Here is a 20791-nt window from a genome sequence, read left to right as displayed (position 1 = left end):
AATTCTCACGGAAGTCTAGTTGAGAAAGGGTTGAAAGAGCTACTTTGCCTTAACTGAAAGTAGTAAGCAAGGGAAGTGGACTTCTTAGCCTTTGGGCCTTAAGCTAACTTGAATTAGCGGGGTCTGTGTGTCTGTGTGTCTGTGTCTGTGTCTGTGTGTGTGTGTGTGTGTGTGTGTGCGTGTGTCTGTGTATGCAGGTCTGCAGCCTCCTGGTTGCTGCTTGGTGATGAACGTGCATGTGTTATCCCAAAAGAGGAAGCGAGCAAGTGCTGGTCACCCTTTCTCAGCACCTCATACCATGCAGACTTCAAGTCCCTTCTGTCATAGACTGTCTAGGAAAATAGCATCAGAAACATCTGGAGAAGTGAGTGTGGATGCGAAAGAATAGAAGAGAGGAAAGAGGAAAGGAGAAAAGAAGGAAAGGGGAGGGAAGGAAGGGAAGGGGAAGAGAAGGGAAGGGAAGGAGTCGTGGGGCTTTGGGATCCGTATAGCCTGTGTAAATGTTTCTCCCTCGTGGAAAGGCTCACGTAGGGGACACTTATGCATTGAGAATCCACACATTTATTTCGATTAGTCCAGTTCAGGCATTGCACTAAAGCTCCTTATGAAGAGACTCTTGTCACGGTCAGGCTTCCTGGAGGCTCTGAAAAGAGAGAGTATATTGCAGCCACCATAGCAAACAGTCCAGCTGGGACTCTGAAGGCCACCCCTTTTTATGGCCCTTTGTTCCTTCTGTCCTGGGCTGAGGACGAACCACCCACCCCGCTTCACTGTGACAGAGGAAAGAGAAAGAACTAGCTCCAACACCACATAGCATTGGCAGTAGCGGACAAGAGAAGAAAACTGCCTCTGCAAGCCAGCTGGCAGCCAGCTTTCTTGAGGAGAGTGTGCTTTTAATTCATCCCTTAGGGTTTTCATTTGCTGCGTATCAATGATGAGCTTAAACAAATAGCCGAGGGATTGAATTCACCATCAGTTCCGCTCAGCCAAGAGCTGCAAGTCACAGGAGACTTGGGGAGTTGATTCACTTTCTTTCCTACAAGCCTCTCTCTGCCTACTCAGCAGTTTATGCTCAGAACCTCTCCTTGGAATAATTCAAAATTTGAAGGAGTTACTGTAATATGGAGGTCAGATCTGGCCAGCGAAAGAGAGCAGGAGCTGACTCCATCTCCACTACCTCCCCAGCCCCCCTCTGCTCTGTCCTGGAAGATTCCCTCTCCCTGTAAACAATAGTGCCCCCCACACCCCCTGAATCTGCATGCCAATTCTTGATGAGTGTGCCTGGATTCCTACAGGAAGGGAAGCCCCATCCCCAGGTAATGGGAGTTCCTGAACCCCAAGAGACAGGGGCGGGCACATGGCCTATAGGTCACTGAACCTGTCTGTCAAGTGCTTGGGACTGGGAGTTTCCTGTGACCCAGCCCCCTGACCTGACCCTATTTAGGGGCAGACGAGCCCAGGCGCCATGACGCCATGCCATGTGTTTGAGTCTTGTGTCTCTTCCCCATGGCGTCCCAATTCAGCTCTCCATTGGAGCCGACTTGGTTTGTTGGTACTTGGGAATCCTTGTAAGTCTGTGTCTCCGTCCTGTTCTGTGTTACATGTTTTTCTGAAACATGGGACGGGTCCATCCGGAACTTCCCCAATAAATTCATCTTCTTACTTGAGACTGTCTTTGAGTGGTGGACTCTTGAAGAGGTACACCGCCCCCCTTGGACGCCATTACATTACCGAGTTTTAAATGATGATCCGGTGGCTCTTTGCCAGTAATGATGGACAGTTCAGGAAAACCACACACCCAAATGTTAAGTTATTGTTGACACAACAATGAAAAATGGTAATTTGCTTCTCTTGGATAGGAAGGAATACTTAAAATTCAAAGTAAAATATTAACAAATTAGTCTTGTTTCTTACCCTGCTTATGGTATTTAATGAATTGACAGGAGCAGCCTCTTGTCCCTATCTACTATCACTGTGGTGGTACAGACATTTATCTCCTCCTCCTCCTCCTCCTCCTCCTAATTCTATGCCCGAATTAGGGTTTGAACTCAGGGCCTGAGCACTGTCCCTGGCTTCTCTTTGCTCAAGGCTAGCACTCTGCCACTTGAGCCACAGCGCCACTTCTGGCCATTTTCTATATACGTGGTGCTGGGGAATCGAACCCAGGGCTTCATGTATACGAGTCAGGCACTCTTGCCACTAGGCCATATTCCCAGCCCTTCTTTTTTGTTTTGTTTTTTGTTTTGGCCAGTCCTGGGCCTTGGACTCAGGGCCTGAGCACTGTCCCTGGCTTCTTCCCGCTCAAGGCTAGCACTCTGCCACTTGAGCCACAGCGCCACTTCTGGCCGTTTTCTGTATATGTGGTGCTGGGGAATCGAACCTAGGGCCTCGTGTATCCGAGGCAGGCACTCTTGCCACTAGGTTATATCCCCAGCCCTCCCAGCCATATTCTTAACTGTTTCTTTGACATCTTTTCTACAGTGCCTGCCCCTTGGATGAGGAAGATGATTTGATTCCTGTCATCAACTTGGAGAGTACAAACACATAGATAATGTAACAAAAGTAGAATTTATCTATGGCAATTCCTTCCCCAGTAGTTAAAAAAAAAAAAAAGTGGTCATGAAGGGTGCATGATTGAGAGGCTCAGGCACAAGCATCCACCCCAGACTTCAGCACAGCAGCTGTCAACAGCCAGTCATGCTGCTCCTCTCTCTCCCCTTCCCTTTCTCAGGTGTCATGTCCTCAGGTAGGCTCACGGAGGAGCTGGAAGAATGCAGACACTTCTCAAGGTCAGCATCTCACAAATGGCTTTTAGAGCATTAGGAACAATGTACTGTTCAAGCTTTTGGGGAGTCTATGGCGCTAGTTAGGAAATATGCACATACCTAAGGAATAGGATTAAAATAGCCACGCACACAAAGGTACAATGCCTATGTGTTGCTGTTCATATAAAATAATGCTTATCAAAATGGAAACAAGAGGGATTTTTTTTCCTTTTTAAAATTTGTTTTGCTAGGAATATGGCTTAGTGGTAGAGTGCTTGCCTTGCATACATGAAGCCCTGGTTCAATTCCTCAGCACCACATAGAAAAAGCCAGAAGGGGCGCTGTGGCCAGAGTCAGTGCTCAGGCCCTGAGTTCAAGCCCCAGGACTGGCAAAAAAATTTTTTTTTGTTTTATTTTACTTTTTTAATTGTTGCTATAAAGGTGATGTATAGAAGTGTTACAGTTATATAAGTCAAGTAAAGAATACATTTCTCTTTTTCTTTCGTGTGTGTGTGCGTGTGTGTGTGTGTGCGTGTGCGTGTGTGTGTGTGTGTGTGTGTGTGTGTGTCTCCTAGGGCTAGAACCAAGGACCAGGCACTATTCCTGAGCTGCTTTTGCTCAAAGCTAGCAGTCTGCTACCTCAGCCACAATGCCACTTCCGGCTTTTGCTGTGATTAATTAGAGATAAGAGTCTCACAGATGTTTCTGCCCAGGCTGGCTTTGAACTTTGATCTCCAGATCTCAGCCTCATCCTGAAGTAGCTAGGGTTACAGATGTGAGTTACTGGCACCAGGCAAGGGTACATTTCTTTTTGGACAATGTCACTCCTTCCCTCATGTCTTCTAGTTTTTCCCTCCCATCTGCACCCATAAGTTGTGTAGTTCATTTTCACCATAGTGTCCAGTGAGTTCCATTGCTGCATTCGTTCACCCTTTGTTCCTCCATTTCGGTGCCTCTCCCTTTACACTCCCAAAGAAATATAAACAAACAAACAGAACAAAAAGCACATAAAGAACAAAAAGGAAAAAAAAAGCAAAAAAGGAAAAAGAAAGTCTTGTTTTCACTTCCTGGAGTTAATTTCAATGAATATAATTTGTATGATCAGATGCATATAGACATACCTTTCCGTTCCTCTCCTAAGAATACCCTCCTTTGGTCTCACTGTCGGAATGCCTAGAGTTCTGTATAATTCATTATGTCCTGGTAGTTTAGATCAAGCTCCACATGTGAGAGAAAACATGCACCGTTTGTCTCTCTGAGCTTGGCTTACCTCATTTAACATGATTTGTTCTAGGTTTATCCATTTCACTGCAAATGACATACTGTTCTTTCTAATGGCGGTGTACAATTCCATTGTGTACAGTTACCACATTCTTTCTGATCCGCTCACCTGTTGTAGGGCATCTGAGCTGTTTCCACAACGTGGCTCTTGCGAATAGTGCTGCAGCAGGCATGCACGTGCAAGTGTCTTTATGGTGTCCTGACTTGTGGTGTTCTGGGAAGATGCCCAGGAGTGGTATGGCTGGGTGGTAGGGAGGGACTAGGTTTCATTTTTTGAAGACTATGTAGAGTGGTTGAAATAGTTTACATTCCCACCAGCAGGGCAATAGGGTTCCTTGTTTTCCTTCCCCTCCAACACTTGTTGTTTGGACGTTTTATTTTTATTGTTGCTTATGTTTTCTTTTTGTCTTTGGGAAGGTAAGGCAAGGTATAGAAATGGAGGGACAAAGGGCAAACCAATGCAGCAGTGATACTCACTGGACACTATGGTGAAAGTGAACTGTACAACTTGAGTGCGAGGATGGGCGGGAGAAAGTGGCCGAGTATGAGGGAAGGGGTGACATTATCCTAAAAGAAATGGACTCTTGAGCCGGGTGCTGGCGCTCACACCTGGAATCCCGGCAACTCAGGAGGCTGAGAGCTGAGGATCAAGGTTCAAAGCTGGCCCAGGCAGAAAAATCCACGAGACTCTTTTCTCCAATAAACTACTCAAACAAGGCTGAAAGTGGCGCTGTGGCTCAAGTGGCAGAGCACTAGCCTTGAGCAAAAGAAGCCAGGGACAGTGCCTAGACCCAAAGTTCAAGTACCAGGATGGGGGATGGGGGTGGGGAAGAAACGTACTCTTTACCTGACTTACATAACTGTAACCCCTCTATATATCACCTTGATAATAACAATATAAAAATAGCCATGCACTGATGGCTCATTTGTGCCTATAATCCCACTTGGGAGGCTGAGGTCTGAGAAATGCAGATGGAAAAGTCTAAAGCTAGAAATGGAACTGTAGTTCAAAGGGTAGAGTGCTAGCTTTGAACACAAAAGCTCAGGGATAGCACCCAGGTCCTGAGTTCAAGCTCCAGGAACAACACACTCACACACACACACACACACACACGAACAGCAACCTGATGAGGGCCAGGAAACTTGTGCTCTTCACCTGCAATAATGCCAATACCTCGACTAACTCACTTCAGAAATCTTGAATAAACCAATGATTTCCTTGTGCTGCAGGCTTCTCCTTAGCAAAATGGAAGCAACGGTTCCTGTATTATAGAGTTGTGATTGAGAGAAGTGACAGGGATAATAAAAGCGGCTCCTCCAATACAACCTGATAGTGACTGCAAGGAGAGGGCCTGAGGGGCAGCTCTGCTCCATTTCCGTCACACATCTTGGCCACTGCTTGAGAGAGATGACCAGACGCCAGTTCCCATCCAGCCCTACCTTTCACATGCACCCTGCAGTCCACCGACGCCTCCCCCAGGGCGTTGACGGCCTTGCAAGTGTAGATGCCTCCATCGAAGGGACCCGGCTTGCGGATCTCCAGGGAGCAGATCCCCAGGTGGCTGAGGGCTCGGTACTTGGGATTGCCTTGAATGTCCACCTTGTTTTTCAGCCAGGTGATCTTGGGCTGGAAGATAAAGGTGGAGGAATAGGTGAGGCACAGAGAACCAACTGCTCTTTCTGGGCTCAGCGTCTGAGACGCTGTTTACAAGGCTGGTGGTAGATAATGGCTTTCTGGAAGCCTCTTTGTCCCTGGTGTGGTAGGCAGGGATTCCCTTCCAGAACCTTCAGCAATGCCCCAAGCTTCTCCTCATAGTTGAAAAGTGCACCCAAAACCTCATCTCCACCAAGTGTTCTAAGCAGAAAGGCAGTAACTATTGCTCAAGTAGCCATCACAGGCCTTAAGTGGTGACTCTCAGTAGAGAGCTGGTCTACTTGCTTTTCCTTGCCAGTCCTGGGGCTTGAACTCAGGGCCTAGGCACTGTCCCTGAGCTTCTGTGCTCGAGGCTAGCCCTCCACTACTTCTTCCCCAGGCAGCCCCTGCTCGATGAAGCATGGGCAGACGCATGAGGAGAAGCCGGTGGGATTCCATCGCTCCTGCCGGATCAAGAGCTTGAAGCGCAGGCCCAGTCACAGCAGGTGAGGAAGTGCACATCTGTGTGTACACAGACCAACCCCAAACGCCTCGACTGTCCCTGAACTCCCTGCTGTGGGACAGGCAGATGGGGAGGACGGTGGGGATGTTCACGGAGAGCGCTGTGTGTGCCACACGGTTAGAAGCCGGAGCCCCTGCCGCCCCCCGCACCAATACTCACCCGCGGGGAGGCGCGCACGCAGCAGAAGAGCCGAGTGTCATAGCCAGCGACAGCGGTGCGGTCCGCCAGCGGCTGGGTGAACTTTGGGGCTTCGGAGAAGTCCCGCTGGGCAAACCTCTTGGTCTTGTACACAGTATCTGTGGATTCGAAGCGGGGGGGGGGGGGGGCATGATGATCTGAGACGCCGGGCCCTCTTCAACTCTGTTCCTTTATCTTCTTCTTTCCCTTCCTTTTTTTCTTTCTTCCTTCCTTCCTTCCTTCCTTCCTTCCTTCCTTCCTTCCTTCCTTCCTTCCTTCCTTCCTTCCCTCTCTCCCTCCCTCCCTCCCTTCCTTACTTCCTCTCTCTTTTTCTTCTTTTTTTTTTTTTTGCCAGTCATGGGGCTTGAACTCAGGGCCTGGACACTTTCTCTGAGCTCTTTCACTCAAGGCCAGCACTCTACCACTTTAAGCCACAGCACCACTTTGCTTTTCTGGTGGTTAGAGACAAAAGAGTCTCATGGGGCTGGGAATATGGCCTAGTGGTAGAGTGCTTGCCTCATATACACAAAGCCCTGGGTTTGATTCCTCAGCACCACATATACAGAAGAAGCCAGAAGTGGCGCTGTGGCTCAAGTGGTAGAGTGCTAGCCTTGAGCAAAAGAAGCCAGGGACAGTGCTCAGGCCCTGAGTCCACGCCCCAGGGCTTTCCTGCCTGGGCTAGCTTTGAACCCTTGTCCTCGGACTGGGATCTGTAGCTGGGATTGTTTCTTTTCTTCTTCTTCTTCTTCTTTTTTTTTTTTTTTTGCCAGTCCTGGGCCTTGGACTCAGGGCCTGAGCACTGTCCCTGGCTTCTTCTTCCTCAAGGCTAGCACTCTGCCACTTGAGTCACAGCGCCCCTTCTGGCCGTTTTCCATATATGTGGTGCTGGGGAATCGAACCGAGAGCTTCATGTGTAGGAGGCAAGCACTCTTGCCACTAGGCCATATTCCCAGCCCTGGGATTGTTTCTTGGAGCGTCCTGGGCGCGGGTGCGGGCGCCCTACCTGCTTTCTGGATGTGGGCCAGGTCCGCCGTGCGGGGCGCCGAGTCGCTGAGCCCGCACTGGTTTTCCGCAAAGACACGAAAGGCGTAGGCGTTGCCAACGATGAGGCCCGAGACGATGCAGCTGGTGCGGGGATGGCGCTCAAGCACTGTGAACCAGAGCTGTGGGGCCCAGAGCCGCACTGAGCCTCCTGCGCCCCCCCAAACCCCCCAGAGCCGCGCTGAGCCTCCTGCGTGCCCCCCAAACCCCCCAGAGCCAGGCCTGAGCCTCTTGCACGCCCCCCAGCCCCCCAAACCCCCCAGAGTCAGGCCTGAGCCTCTTGCACGCCCCCCAGCCCCCCAAACCCTCCAGAGCCAGGCCTGAGCCTCCTGAGTGTCCCCCCAGCCCCCCCAAACCTCCCAACCTCCCAGAGCCGGGCCTGAACCTCCTGCGCACCCCCAGCTCCCCAAACCCCCCAGAGGCCAAGCCTGAGCTTCCTGTGCGACCCCTGCCTCCCCTGCCCCCCAGAGGCCGGGCTTGAGCCTCCTGTGAGCCCCCCCAGGCCCCCAGAGGCCATTCCAGAAAGCTCTGCGTCCAGCCCCGCACGCTTCCCAACCGAGCCTCACCCCAGATTTGGCGTCAGCTTTCTGCACAGTGTACCCCAGCAATGCTGTATTGCCTGTATCCTGGGGAGGCGTCCACTGGAGAGAAGCACTGGAACCCCAAACGTCCACCAGCCGAATGCTCTGCGGGGGCCCCGGCTGCTCTGGAAGGCGAGGGCGAGCCTGGCACCGCCACCCCTCCCGTAACCCCCCCCCCCGCCCCCCCAGCCCTCCCCCTGTGCCAGGGAGCTGCTGGGGACCCCGCCCCCCCTCACCGATCACCAGGACGTCGATGGTGGCCGCGGCCTCCAGCCCGCCCAGCCGCACAAGGAGCTGGTAGCGGCCCGAGTCCGCGCGCCGGGCCTCGCGGATGAACAGGACGGAGTCGCGCTCCCCGTTTCTCACACTCACACGGCTCTTGTCCAAGGCGCAGCCATTGTGTGTCCAAGTGGCGCGAGGCCTGGGCTTGCCCTGAGCAGTAGAGATGAGGAGTCACGAGCCTGAGAAGCTTCTAGAACCTCCCTGTTGTGGCGGGGGTCATACTCAGCCCCTGCACCGTTCCTCAGGCTGTTCCAGGGGATTTTGTTCTTTCCGGCCTCAGGGCTATGGGGAGGGGGAAGGGGGAGCCTTGTGTCTCTCACCCTCTGATAGTTTAAGGTGATGGACACCAAGGACAGTGGGGAAGGGGTGGGCAGCTGAATAACTGCCCTCCAGACAGAGCTCCAGGCTCTGCGCAGGAAACCAGCCCCCTCCCCTCCCCCAGCCCACTGCAGGGGTGCAGAGCAGGGGCCATCTGTTCCCAGCCGCCGCTGCTGGCCGACAGTCCCTTCCACCCTCAGCCTCTGCTGACAGGGCTCTGGCTCTGGCTGCAGGTCAAAACCTTGGCCCAGCTCCACTGTGATGCTGGCTTGATCACCTGGAATGGGATTAGGAGGTTCACTGTGTCCCCAACTTTCCGGATGTATGTCTGCCTCAAGGCCCGAGGTAGCCAGATCTTGGGGTACTCTGAGTGATGAAAAGAGAGAGAACAGGAGATGGACCCTCAGAGAAGGTAGACAGGCAGCCTGTTGCACGTCGGCATTCTTCACCAAGTAAGCCCCTGTTTCAGGTGATAGAATGGTTATTCTCATTGTCTATTTTTCCTCCCTCCGCGTCTCTCTTCATTCCTCCCTCCCTCTCACTCTCCCTTCCTTCCTTCCTTCCTTCCTTCCTTCCTTCCTTCCTTCCTTCCTTCCTTCCTTCCTTCCTTTACTTCCCCATCTTCTTGTTGGTGTTCGGGTTTGAAGTCGGGGCCTGGGCACTGTCCTTTAGCTTTTTCTGCTCAAGCCTGGCACTCGACTCCCTTGAGCCACAGCTCCTCTTCTCACTTTTTTTGGGGTTAATTAGAGTTAAGACTTTCATGGGCTTTTCCTGCTTGAGCTGGTTTTGAACTGTGATCCTTCCTCCCGAGTAACTAGAATTATAGGCTTGTCTGCCTTTCTTTTGAGGCTGAGGATGAGCCTAAACCCCCAATCCCAAGCCACACCTCCCAACCCATTCCCCATTGTGCTTTTGGGATTTAGGGGTGGGCAAAGAGCTTGGCTGAAGGAGCCCAGGAGAGCCTTAAAGAGGCTGAAAGGTCGCTGGAATGCAAGCCTGGCATTGAATTTCACACTTTTTTTTTTTTTTTGGCCAGTCCTGGGCCTTGGACTCAGGGCCTGAGCACTGTCCCTGGCTTCTTCCCGCTCAAGGCTAGCACTCTGCCACTTGAGCCACAGCGCCGCTTCTGGCCGTTTTCTGTATATGTGGTGCTGGGGAATTGAACCCAGGGCCTCGTGTATCCGAGGCAGGCACTCTTGCCACTAGGCTATATCCCCAGCCCCGAATTTCACACTCTTAACTAATGACTTTGCATCAGCTGAGATGTTGTTTCTAAGCAGATGGACCCAGGCCTGAGAGCCTGGGAATCCAAGCTGTGAGAGCTGAGAAAGCTTGGGGCTTTGGAATGCCTTCTCCCGACACCCTTGGAGAACATGGAGAATTGCCTGGAAAAGTCCGTCCATCCTGGCTCACGGGGGACAGACTTCTATCCTGGGTGTGGGATAACTTCACCCCGAGCTGTGGGAGCCTGGCGGTAGATTTAGGTTTCTGCCAACGGTAAGCTGTTTGCTGCTTAGCTCCCCACCCCAGAGTAGGGGGGTCCTCTACCACCTGTAGACACAATGTCGCATGGACGCCTGTACCTTCCTTCCCTGCATAAGACCAATGAAAGCCCTGGTTAACGGAATGTTGGGATCTGAAACTGGAGGGGGGCTCCATGTCCCCCGGCCCCCCAAACCTCAGTTCCAGGGCCCAGTCTCCATTATTGTGTCGCTCCGGGGGTGGCAGGTCGCGACACAGTCGTCTAGTTTCTCTTTTTCGTGCTCTCTTATTGGCCCTTCCTAACTCTGCGGTCTGCAGGTCACTTGCTGCGCTCACGTGGCCCCCCTAGCTCTGCAGAGCCGGAAGGGGGCTTCCGCCTCCCAGGCCGAGACCATGCCCGCCACCAGCATCGTCCCCTGCACAGCTGGAGCCTGGGGGGGAGGCCGGGCCCCGTCCTTTGGGCTCCCAGCGCTGGTTCTCCCCATCACAGGACCCGTGCATTTGTAAAACCATAATCTGGGAGATATTAGAGCCACGGCTCGCTTCCCCTTGCTGTCCCAGGCCAGGCCCAGCCCGCGGAGACGGAGCTCAGAGGATGTTCATGGCTGCCGAGATGAACACACGCAGTGCTGGGTGCTGGCGCAGCCGCGAGCACAGCCGCTTTCTCCTCTGGGTCTGCTGAGGGCCCAGCACCCAGCTGAGTGCAGCACCGCGACGGCTGCACTGCAAACGCCCTGGCCAGTGCTTGGGGGGCTGCCGGAGGCTGACGGCGTGCTCTGGCCTTCCTGAGGCTGACGGCGTGCTCTGGCCTTCCTGGCCTTCCTGGGGCGGTTGATGGCGTGTCCTGGCCTTCCTGGGGTGGTTGATGGCGTGCTCTGGCCTTCCTGGGGCGGTTGATGGCGTGCTCTGGCCTTCCTGGGGTGGTTGATGGCGTGTCCTGGCCTTCCTGGGGTGGTTGATGGCGTGTCCTGGCCTTCCTGGGGTGGTTGATGGCGTGTCCTGGCCTTCCTGGGGTGGTTGATGGCGTGTTCTGGCCTTCCTGAGGTTGATGGCGTGTTCTGGCCTTCTTGAGGCGGTTGCTTCCTCCGCTCTGCGGCATGGACAGGCCCCTGCTGCTGGAGTCTTCACTAGAGTGTGACAGAGCTCGGTTCCCACCGACTACACAGGCCTTCCTGCCAAAATCCAGTCCCAGCAGCTGGAGAAGCTCCACCTCTGGCACATTCCTTCAGCCAGCAGTCTGATTGCTGGATAGCAGGTTCCAGCCATTTTGATAACATGTGTCTCCCTGTGGCTACATTCCCAGGTCCTCAGCACCACAAGCATGTTTGCTTCTAGATCAAATTGTTCACATACGTACATCGTATACAGCAGAGTCCTAATGACGTTTCAAGTACAATAAACAGCAGTTCAGTTGTGTTCTTTGAGATGCCCCCATTCCAGTCTCAAGATCCTTTGTCCTTTGTAAATGAATATAAATATGCAGTGCTCACGGTCCATTTCAGTAATCTAGATGTGTGTGTGTGTGTGTGTGTGTGTGTGTGTGTGTGTGTCCTAGAACTTCATCTCAAGGCCTTGGCGCTGCTCCTGAGCTTCTGTGTTCAAGGCTAGCACTCTACCATTTGGGTCACAGCGTCACTTCTGGTCTTTTTGGTGGTTAATTGGAGATGAATCTCACAGCCTTCCCTGTCCAGGTTGGCTTTGAACTGTGATCCTCAGATCTCAGCCTCCTGAGTAACTAGGATTACAGATGTGAACCACAGGTACCTGACTCAGTTTCCTTTTTTCTTTTCTCTCCTATGTGGCTTTTCTTCCAGGCTGTGTCTGGCTTCGTCTAACCCTTGAGAGCTGAGGAGACTCAAACAAAGGTTCTGAGTAAGAGCAGGGCAGTGATGGAGCCTCTGCTCTAGGCTGCTTGCTGTCTGCCGGCCCTGGGGCTGGGGCGGCGGGCAGAAGCCCTGCGTGAGGAGCTGCTGTCTGTGGCCTTCTTAGCAGCCAGGGAAGCCAGCAGCTATTCAAGTTTGTTTTGTTGTTTAGGGAGTTGTAATTGGGAAGGAAAGTCACCTGCGGCCTTGGCCCCCTCGCTGCTGGAGGAAATGACCCTTTCCATGTGCAGGGAGAGGGCCCAGAACGCTGTTCTGGGGGCTCCTGACCAGACTGTCAGTCATTCCAGGCCTTGTGAGCGAGCAGAACAAGGGGACGACTGCAAAGGAAAGGTTCCGTGTGACTGGTCACCTGGCGCGCCAGGCTGACTGTGCGGCTGCCTCCCCACCAGGACCGCGAGTCTAAAAGACCCCGTCCCAGCCGGGCACCGAGGTGGCTCACGCCAACGATCCTCGCCACTCGGGAGGCTGACACCGGAGGACTGCAGCTTAAGGCCAACGCAGGCAGGAAAGTCCACCAGACTCTCATCTCCAATTAATCACCAAAAAGCTCAAAAAAGGAGCTGTGACTCAAGTGGTAGAGCATAGCAGTGAGAAAAAGCGAAGGGACAGCATCCAGGGCCCGAGTTCAAGCCCCAGTACTGGTACACACACACACACACACACACACACACACACACACACACGCACACGCCTCATTCTCCAAGCATGACCCATCAGTCTGCTAACCTGCAACTATCAGTGAGGGCCCAGGGCGGAGCCCAGTCAGGGCTCTGCAGGGACCATGGTGACAGGGAGAGAAAAAGCGAGGAAGGGAAGATGGATCCGATGGACACGAGTAGCTCACACCTGCATCCCAGCTACTTCAGGAGGCCCAGATCTGAGCATGAAGATTCAAAGCCAGCCCAGGCAGGAAAGTCTTGTGAGACTCTTAACTCCAATTAAATACCAAAGTGCCAAAAATGAAGGTGTAATTCAAGTAGTAGAATACCAACCTTAAGTAGAAAAGCCAAAACCCAGTAAGAATGCTTGTGTGCACTTGCACACACACACACACACACACACACAAATAAGGAAGAAGATGGAGGGATAAATACGGAGAAGTGTTAACTTCTCACGCCGAGGACAGGCGCCAGCTAAGGCCTGAGCCTCGGGGAGCCAGGACCCCGGGACAGGACGAGGCGAGCATTTGTTCTGCACTTCTTTCCCTCTTAGGAGGAAAGGCGTGGGGCCAAAGTGGGGGGGAGGGGAGGAGTTAGGAAGCTCAGCCGGGGGCAGCAGCGCAGGTGGAGCCCCCTCTTTGGAGGGGTTCCCAGGCAGGCAGCGCCCACTCTGACTTTGTAAGTGGGACACTGGAACTGACACCCCCACAGTACCCCAACTCTCTGAGGGTGGGTGGGCAGAGCTCTGCTCTGGGCCATTCCAGATGCCCCGTCAGCCTTCAGCCCCGGGGCAGCAGAGCAGCTGAGCCGGCTTAGAGCCCCGAGCTTACTCCAGGCTCTCTTCACACCTCCGGAGACCAGGAGGTGCAAATTGTACTGACCTTGGGGGGACATGGCCTCCCTGTGCCGGCTTTCTCCTCCTCAGCTTTCTCCCCAGGGCTATGATGGCCACAGCTTGGGGGGGGCGGGGTTGGTTTGTTTTTTTCTCCCCTCACAGTCTTGGATAGAGGTTCAAAGCCAGGCTGGGCAGAAAAGTTTGAGAGGCTCTACCTTCAATTAACCAGCAAAAAGCGAAACTGAAGGTCTGGCTCAATTGATAGAGCACCACGTGTGACCCAAAAAACAAAACAAAAAAGCCAGTAGCAGCGTACACACAAGCGTGAACACACATGCGTGCACACACACAGTCTTCTTTTAAAGATTACTTCAAGTCCAAAGGTCTTGGCTTTACTGATTTGCTGACAATTCCTCCTAATACCTAATTTTAGTCTGCTGAAGTTTATAGCCATTTTCTTTTTCTATTCTCATGGGAAATAATGGTTCACATCCTTTCATTAATTTTCTCCCACATCATCATTCAGAGTGATGTTTTAACTAGAACCTGGAGAGTGATGAAACAAGAGAGACACATTGCAGGGCTGTGTGTATGTGTGTGTTGCATGTGCATGTGTGTCTGTGCGTGTGTGTGTGTGAGAGTGTACTTGTAGGTATATGTGTGCACTTACACACACAAAACATGCTTATGGGAGTGGTGGTATACCTCAGCAGTCCTTGCTACTCAGGAGGTAGAGGTGGGAGGATCACAGTCCAAGGCTGATCTGGGCAAAAGTATGAGACCCAGCCTGAAATACAGAAAGCAAAAGGATTGCCAGGCGTGGCTCAAGTGGTAGAGTACTTGTCTGAGGCCCTGAGTTCAAAATCCAGTATCACCACCACCACCATGGGGAGAGAGAGAGAGAGAGGAGAGTGCACGCAAAGGCTCCTAACTAGCTATGGCTTCGAAACTGAAGATTTGCAGGGAAGCTGCACTGGCATTTCACCTCAGAAACTTGTTTGGAAAACTATAATGAGGACAAGAATGTCACGTCCTTGAAAAGCAGGAATGTAAGATAAGAAAAAGTAAAAGGGCATAGAAACAGGCCACACTTCCCTGAGATAGACCCCAAAGTTGGGTGCTAATAGCTCACACCTAGAGTTCTAGCTACTCAAGACACTGAAATCTGGAGGATCTCCGTTTGACGTTTACTTGGGCAGAAAGCCTCATAAACCCCATTTCCAAAATAACTAACAAAAAGCTGGACAGGAGGTTTGGCCCAAGTAGTAGGGTGCCAGCCATGCACAAGAAAGCTAAATAAGTACAAGGCTCTGAGTTCAAACCCCAGTACTGAAAGCAAAAACAGAGGCTCTCTCCTTCCTGTGACAGGCTCCTTCATGTTTGGGAGTTTCACTCTGGTTGTTGCCTCCACCGCCAAACCTGCTCCAGAGTTCACGGCAATTTCAGTGTCTACACTTCAACCCCTGCAGGCCTGCCAAACTACCTGGGCCTTTGTCCTTTCCTCCTTACCAGTAGATGCTGTGGTCATTCTCTCTCTCTCATCTCTGTGACCCATGGTTTCGGAGCATCTATTTGTTCTGTCCTCTGGCATGCCCTAAGTCACAATCTCTGATCCTTCTGCTCACCAACTCAAGTGCTGCCACATCACAATTCTTCAGCACCACTCAGAACCACCCTCCATCATTACTTTTGTGTGTATGTGTGCCAATACTGGGATTTGAACTTAAGGCCAGGGCATTGTCTCTTAGCTTTCTGCGTAAGACTGGTGCTCTACTACTTGAGCCACAGCTCCACTTCTGGCAATTTTTTTTGCTGGTTAATTGGAGATCAGAGTCTAATTGGCTTTCCTGCCTGGGCTGGCTTCAAAGCACGCTCCTCGGTCTCAGATCTCAGCCTCGTAAGTAGCCAGGCCCACAGGCCTGAGCCACTGGCACCCAGCTCACCCTCTGTTACTTGTATTTCTGCCAACTTGGAGAAAGCCATGATGACACTCTCTCTGGCATTTCTCATCCAAGTCTCATTTCACTTCCTTGAATCCCTCTGTCCATGTCTAAGTCTTCTACTGCCTCCATACCGGCAGACACACACAGGCAGAAAACAAACTGGACAGCCGTGCCCAGTGAACACGGCCAGTGAAGCCTGGCACTTCTGCAGACTTTGCCAGTCCATGCTGTCTCCTATTCTGGCTGGTTAGTATGCATCATCTTTTCTAAAACTGATGACCTGGCTAGTGTCCAAGACCCACCTACCGTCCATTATTAACCCAGAAGCCAGAAAAATCCCCCAGACCTACACCTGATTATGTCATTCCTTATTTGAAACTCCGAGCTGCCTCCCATCTGTCTCAGCATCAAACCGACGCCTTCACAATTGGCCTTGTTAACTCTGTACCCCAAATCCCACCACTGTCTCTCCAACTGTTCTACAGCCATAAAGTAGATCCCTGCCGCAGGGCTTCTGCGCATGTCCTCTCTGGACAGAAGCGATTCCCCTCAACTATCTGCATGGATCACTCTCTTGCTTCCATGACATCCTTGTTCAAACATCACCTATTTGTGAGGACTGCACTGAAGATCCTATTTGCATACTTCCTGCTCCCTGGGCTTTCTAACCTCATGTGTGTGTGTGTGTGTGTGTGTGTGTGAGAGAGAGAGAGAGAGAGAGAGAGGAGAGAGGGAGAGAGAGGATATAGAGGGGGGAGAAAGGGAGAGGGAGAGGGGGGAAGAGAGAGACAGCGACAGAGACAGAGACACACAGAGAGAGACAGAGAGAGACAGAGAGAGAGAGAGAGAGAGCGAGAGAGAGAGAGAGAGAGAGAGAGAGAGAGAGAGAGAGAGACCATGTATGCTTATGCTTTGGTTGGTCTTGGGCTTAAACTCACTGTCCCTGAGCTCTTTTGCTCAAGGCTAGTGGTCTATCACTTTGAGCCACAGCGCCACTCCTGGTTTTCTGGTGGCTAAGTGGAGATGAATCTCATGGATTTTCCTGCCCAGGTTGGCTTTGAACCATGACACTCAGATCCCAGCCTCCTGAGTAGCTAGGATTACAGGTTTGAACCACCAGTGACTGGCTTCCTTGTTGGTATAGCATTGGTCACTACTGGAAGTATGACATAGTTTACTTGTTTGTTGTCTATCTTTCCTCACTAGATTTCAATTTTCTGGAACAGTGCCTGGCTCATAATAAACAGAAAAAGTAAATATTTGTGACAGAGGAAGGAGGGGAGGGAAGGAGGAAACAAGAACGAGGGAAGGAGGGGAAAAAGGAAGCGGGAGGAAGGAAAGACAGAATTGCTGGGAGGAGGGGGGCGGGTAGGGAGGGAGAAATGGAGAGAGAGGAAGGGAGTAAGGCAAGCATGAGATTCAGCTGGAAATCACAGCCGGTTCGGCTTGAAGGAGGGTGCGGAATGACTTGGTGTGGTTGGGGTGCCTTCCAGCCCTCTCGGACTCCCCACCCCCGCCCCCCATCCCCTCTCCCAGCCGCATGCCAAGCTTTCTGTCTGAGACTCAGGGCCGTCGCTGCTTGCTGAGGGGGTGGGGGGCAGGGGGGCGTCTTGGGGCCTTGTGGGGTGCCGGGGGCTGGGGGAAGTCTGCGGCCTTGTCGGGTGGCGGGGGGGGGGGAGGGGGGGGCTGTGGGAAGTCTTGGGGTCTCTCGGGGGGATTTGGGGGTCACCCAGCTCAGGGCCGTGACGCCCTGCTGGGTGTTTGGATGAGCTTCAGCAGCCCTGGGCTCCCTGTTCTTTTTTTGGGGTGTCTTTCTGTGTCCAGGTCAAGCACCCAGAGCTTTTATCAGGTTTTCCCGAGAGTCCGCAGTCATCCAAGGTTGAGGCGGAAATGCAGCTCGGCCTCCTCACTTCCAAGAGAGCAAGGGGGGCCCAGAGGAGAGGCCCCCGGGGGATGGGGGGCCCAGAGGAGAGGCCCCGGGGGGATGGGGGGCCCAGAGGAGAGGCCCCCGGGGGATGGGGGCCCAGAGGAGAGGCCCCCGGGGATGGGGGGCCCAGAGGAGAGGCCCCCGGGGATGGGGGGCCCAGAGGAGAGGCCCCCGGGGGATGGGGGGCCCAGAGGAGAGGCCACGGGGGGATGGGGGGCCCAGAGGAGAGGCCCCCGGGGGATGGGGGCCCAGAGGAGAGGCCCCCGGGGATGGGGGGCCCAGAGGAGAGGCCCCCGGGGGATGGGGGGCCCAGAGGAGAGGCCACGGGGGGATGGGGGGCCCAGAGGAGAGGCCCCCGGGGGAGGGGGGGCCCAGAGGAGAGGCCCCCGGGGATGGGGGGCCCAGAGGAGAGGCCACGGGGGGGATGGGGGGCCCAGAGGAGAGGCCACGGGGGGATGGGGGGCCCAGAGGAGAGGCCCCCGGGGGAGGGGGGGCCCAGAGGAGAGGCCCCCGGGGGAGGGCGGGGATCCGGGCTCCCTCCCGGCTTCCTGTCCCCACATAACCACCGGGGGGGGGCCGCCGGGGGGGGCACTGGAGAGCCGGGGGGGTGGGGGCAGCCGCCACTGGAGAGCCCGGGGCGCCCCTGGCCCGCAGGCCCGCCGCACGCAGAGGCGGCCTGGCTGTCGGGCCGGGCCCGGGGTGGGGCGGACGCGCACGGTGGGGGGGGGGCGAGGAAAGCCGGCCCGCCGCCGCCCCCCCCACCCCCCGCCGCCCCCCCTCCGCCCCGCCGCCACCAAGCCGGCTCAGCCCGACGGCTGGAACCGCCCCCCCCACCCCGTCCACCCCCGCGCTTCCCCGGCCCGGGCGCCTCCTCCGGGCCGTTCGGGGGACGGACGGACGGACGGACGGTCAGCTTGGTCAATGTGCGCACAACTCCCTTCCCGCTCCTCGGGGGCCGCACCGGTCACCCCGCTCCTCGGGGGGGGGCCGCACGGGTCACCCCGCTCCTCGGGGCCGCAGGTTCAAGGCCGGCGGGGCGGGAAGGGTGCGGGGCGCGCGCTCACCTCCCGCGGACCCGGCGCGGCCCCGAGCTGAAGGGCGGGGACTGCGCCCGGGCCCTGGGTTCAAGACCGCGACCCCCACGAGCAAAGCCGAGCTTCCCTCCCTCCAAGGGGAGCGCGCCCACCGACGGTGCCCGCGCCGTCCTGGCCGCGCCCGCCCGCGCTGCCGACGGTGGGGGGCGCGGGGAGAGCGGGGGCGCGGGGAGCGCGCGGGGGCGCGGGGAGGGCGCGGGGAGCGCGGGGGCGCGGGGAGCGCGGGGGCGCGGGGAGAGCGTGGGGGGCGCGGGGGCGCGGGGAGAGCGTGGGGGGCGCGGGGGCGCGGGGAGAGCGTGGGGGGCGCGGGGGCGCGGGGAGAGCGTGGGGGGCGCGGGGGCGCGGGGAGAGCGGGGGCGCGGGGAGCGCGGGGGCGCGGGGAGCGCGCGGGGAGCGCGGGGGCGCGGGGAGAGCGTGGGGGGCGCGGGGGCGCGGGGAGCGCGGGGGCGCGGGGAGAGCGTGGGGGGCGCGGGGGGCGCGGGGAGCGCGGGGGCGCGGGGAGAGCGTGGGGGGCGCGGGGGGCGCGGGGAGCGCGGGGGCGCGGGGAGAGCGTGGGGGGCGCGGGGGCGCGGGGAGCGCGGGGGCGCGGGGAGAGCGTGGGGGGCGCGGGGGCGCGGGGGCGCGGGGAGAGCGTGGGGGGCGCGGGGGCGCGGGGAGAGCGGGGGCGCGGGGAGCGCGGGGAGAGCGTGGGGAGCGCGGGGAGAGCGGGGGCGCGGGGAGCGCGGGGAGCGCGGGGGCGCGGGGAGCGCGGGGGCGCGGGGAGCGCGGGGGCGCGGGGAGCGCGGGGGCGCGGGGAGGGCGCGGGGAGAGCGGGGGCGCGGGGAGCGCGGGGAGCGCGGGGGCGCGGGGAGAGCGTGGGGAGAGCGGGGGCGCGGGGAGAGCGGGGGCGCGGGGAGCGCGGGGGCGCGGGGAGCGCGGGGGTGTGGGGAGAGCGTGGGGAGAGCGGGGGCGCGGGGGGCGCCGGGAGAGCGGGGGCGCGGGGAGCGCGGGGGCGCGGGGAGCGCGGGGGTGTGGGGAGCCCCCCCCCCCGGGGCCGCTCGGGCGATGGTCACCTTCCACCCGGGGCGGGTGCTGCGGGGGCTGCGGGGGCTGCGGGGCGGGGCTGCCGGCCGCGGGGCCCCCCGCGTGCGCTGGGCCGGCTTCCGGCTCGTCCGGGGCGGCCGCGTCCATGCCGGGCCCCGGGGCCGCTGGAGACGCCCGCGTGCGGTGCGGTGCGGTGCGGTGCGGGCGGGCGGCCTCCACCACCTGCTCCCGCAGAAGGGTGAGCTCGGGGCTGGGGAGGAGGAGGATCCCACACCAGCCCGGAATAGCCGCGGGGGGGGGGCCGGGCGGCCCTGCCATCTCGGGAGGCGACGCCCCTGCAGGGCCGGGAGGGGGCGGGGGAGCACCGAGCATCTGAACGGACCGGCTTTGTCAGCGGATTGCGAAACACCCCAGCTCCTGACCCCAGCTCCTGACCCCTGCTCCCGACCCCAGCCCCTGACCCCAGCTCCTGACCCCTGCTCCTGACCCCAGCTCCCGACCCCAGCTCCTGACCCCTGCCCCTGACCCCAGCTCCCGACCCCAGCTCCCGACCCCAGCTCCCGACCCCTGCCCCTGACCCCAGCTCCCGACCCCAGCTCCCGACCCCAGCCCCTGACCCCAGCCCCTGACCCCAGCCCCTGACCCCAGCTCCCGACCCCAGCTCCCGACCCCTGCTCCCGACCCCAGCTCCCGACCCCAGCTCCCGACCCCAGCCCCTGACCCCAGCCCCTGACCCCAGCTCCCGACCCCAGCCCCTGACCCCAGCCCCTGACCCCAGCCCCTGACCCCAGCCCCTGACCCCTGCTCCCGACCCCAGCTCCCGACCCCTGCCCCTGACCCCAGCCCCTGACCCCTGCTCCTGACCCCAGCCCCTGACCCCAGCCCCTGACCCCTGCTCCTGACCCCAGCTCCTGACCCCTGCTCCTGACCCCAGCTCCTGACCCCTGCTCCCGACCCCAGCTCCCGACCCCAGCTCCCTCACAGTGCTTGTGGCACCCCAGGTCCCACACACAAGGAGCAGCAAAGCCCCCCTCCCCTTGCCCTCCCCCCCCTTCCCGAAGCCAGCCCGAGGCAGGGTGATTGGGCTCCTGGTGGGCTGTCACCAGTTAGCTTTGTGCGCCTGACTACAGAGCTGCACCCTCTGCGCTGTGTCAGGAACAAGCGTCTGTCCATCTGTGAAATGGAGATAACAGAAACCACGGGGCTGCGGTGAGGATTGAGAGGTAATCTTTGTGAAGTGCTTAGCAGACTAAGTGCTCCAGAAATGGAAGCTATTTTGGGGTCAGGTCAGCACTTCCCCCCTTGGAAGCTGTCGATGGCTACCTTCTTAGGAGATCAAGCCCA

General features: G+C 57.0%; 1 protein-coding gene across 1 annotated transcript; it reads right to left on the bottom strand.

Moving 5' to 3' along the window:
• Positions 1–543: 543 nt before the first annotated feature.
• Positions 544–19594, bottom strand: Mybphl (myosin binding protein H like). The gene is made up of 8 exons (XM_048363747.1): positions 19477–19594; positions 8879–8967; positions 8238–8433; positions 7987–8126; positions 7383–7542; positions 6362–6498; positions 5487–5673; positions 544–643 (listed from the first exon to the last, which is right to left on the bottom strand). The coding sequence occupies exons 1-8, from the start codon at positions 19592–19594 to the stop codon at positions 603–605; spliced, it is 1068 nt and encodes a 355-aa protein (XP_048219704.1). The 3' UTR covers positions 544–602.
• Positions 19595–20791: the final 1197 nt, after the last annotated feature.

Source organism: Perognathus longimembris, chromosome 15 (assembly GCF_023159225.1).
Source record: "Perognathus longimembris pacificus isolate PPM17 chromosome 15, ASM2315922v1, whole genome shotgun sequence".
Lineage (NCBI taxonomy): Eukaryota > Metazoa > Chordata > Mammalia > Rodentia > Heteromyidae > Perognathus > Perognathus longimembris.
The sequence above is the reverse complement of the archived record's forward strand: the minus strand, read 5'-3'. Positions and strand labels throughout refer to the sequence as shown.

Bases quoted from the DNA above. Each gene is read 5' to 3' on its own strand.
- Mybphl (XM_048363747.1), bottom strand. From the start codon at position 19,594: ATGGACGCGGCCGCCCCGGACGAGCCGGAAGCCGGCCCAGCGCACGCG. The intron at 8,434-8,878 runs GTGATCAAGCCA...TCTACTGCTCAG, and splicing joins ACCTCCTAATCCCATTCCAG to GGCAAGCCCAGGCCTCGCGC. The intron at 644-5,486 runs GTAGGGCTGGAT...CTCTCTTTTCAG, and splicing joins CTGCAGGGTGCATGTGAAAG to AGCCTCCAGGAAGCCTGACC.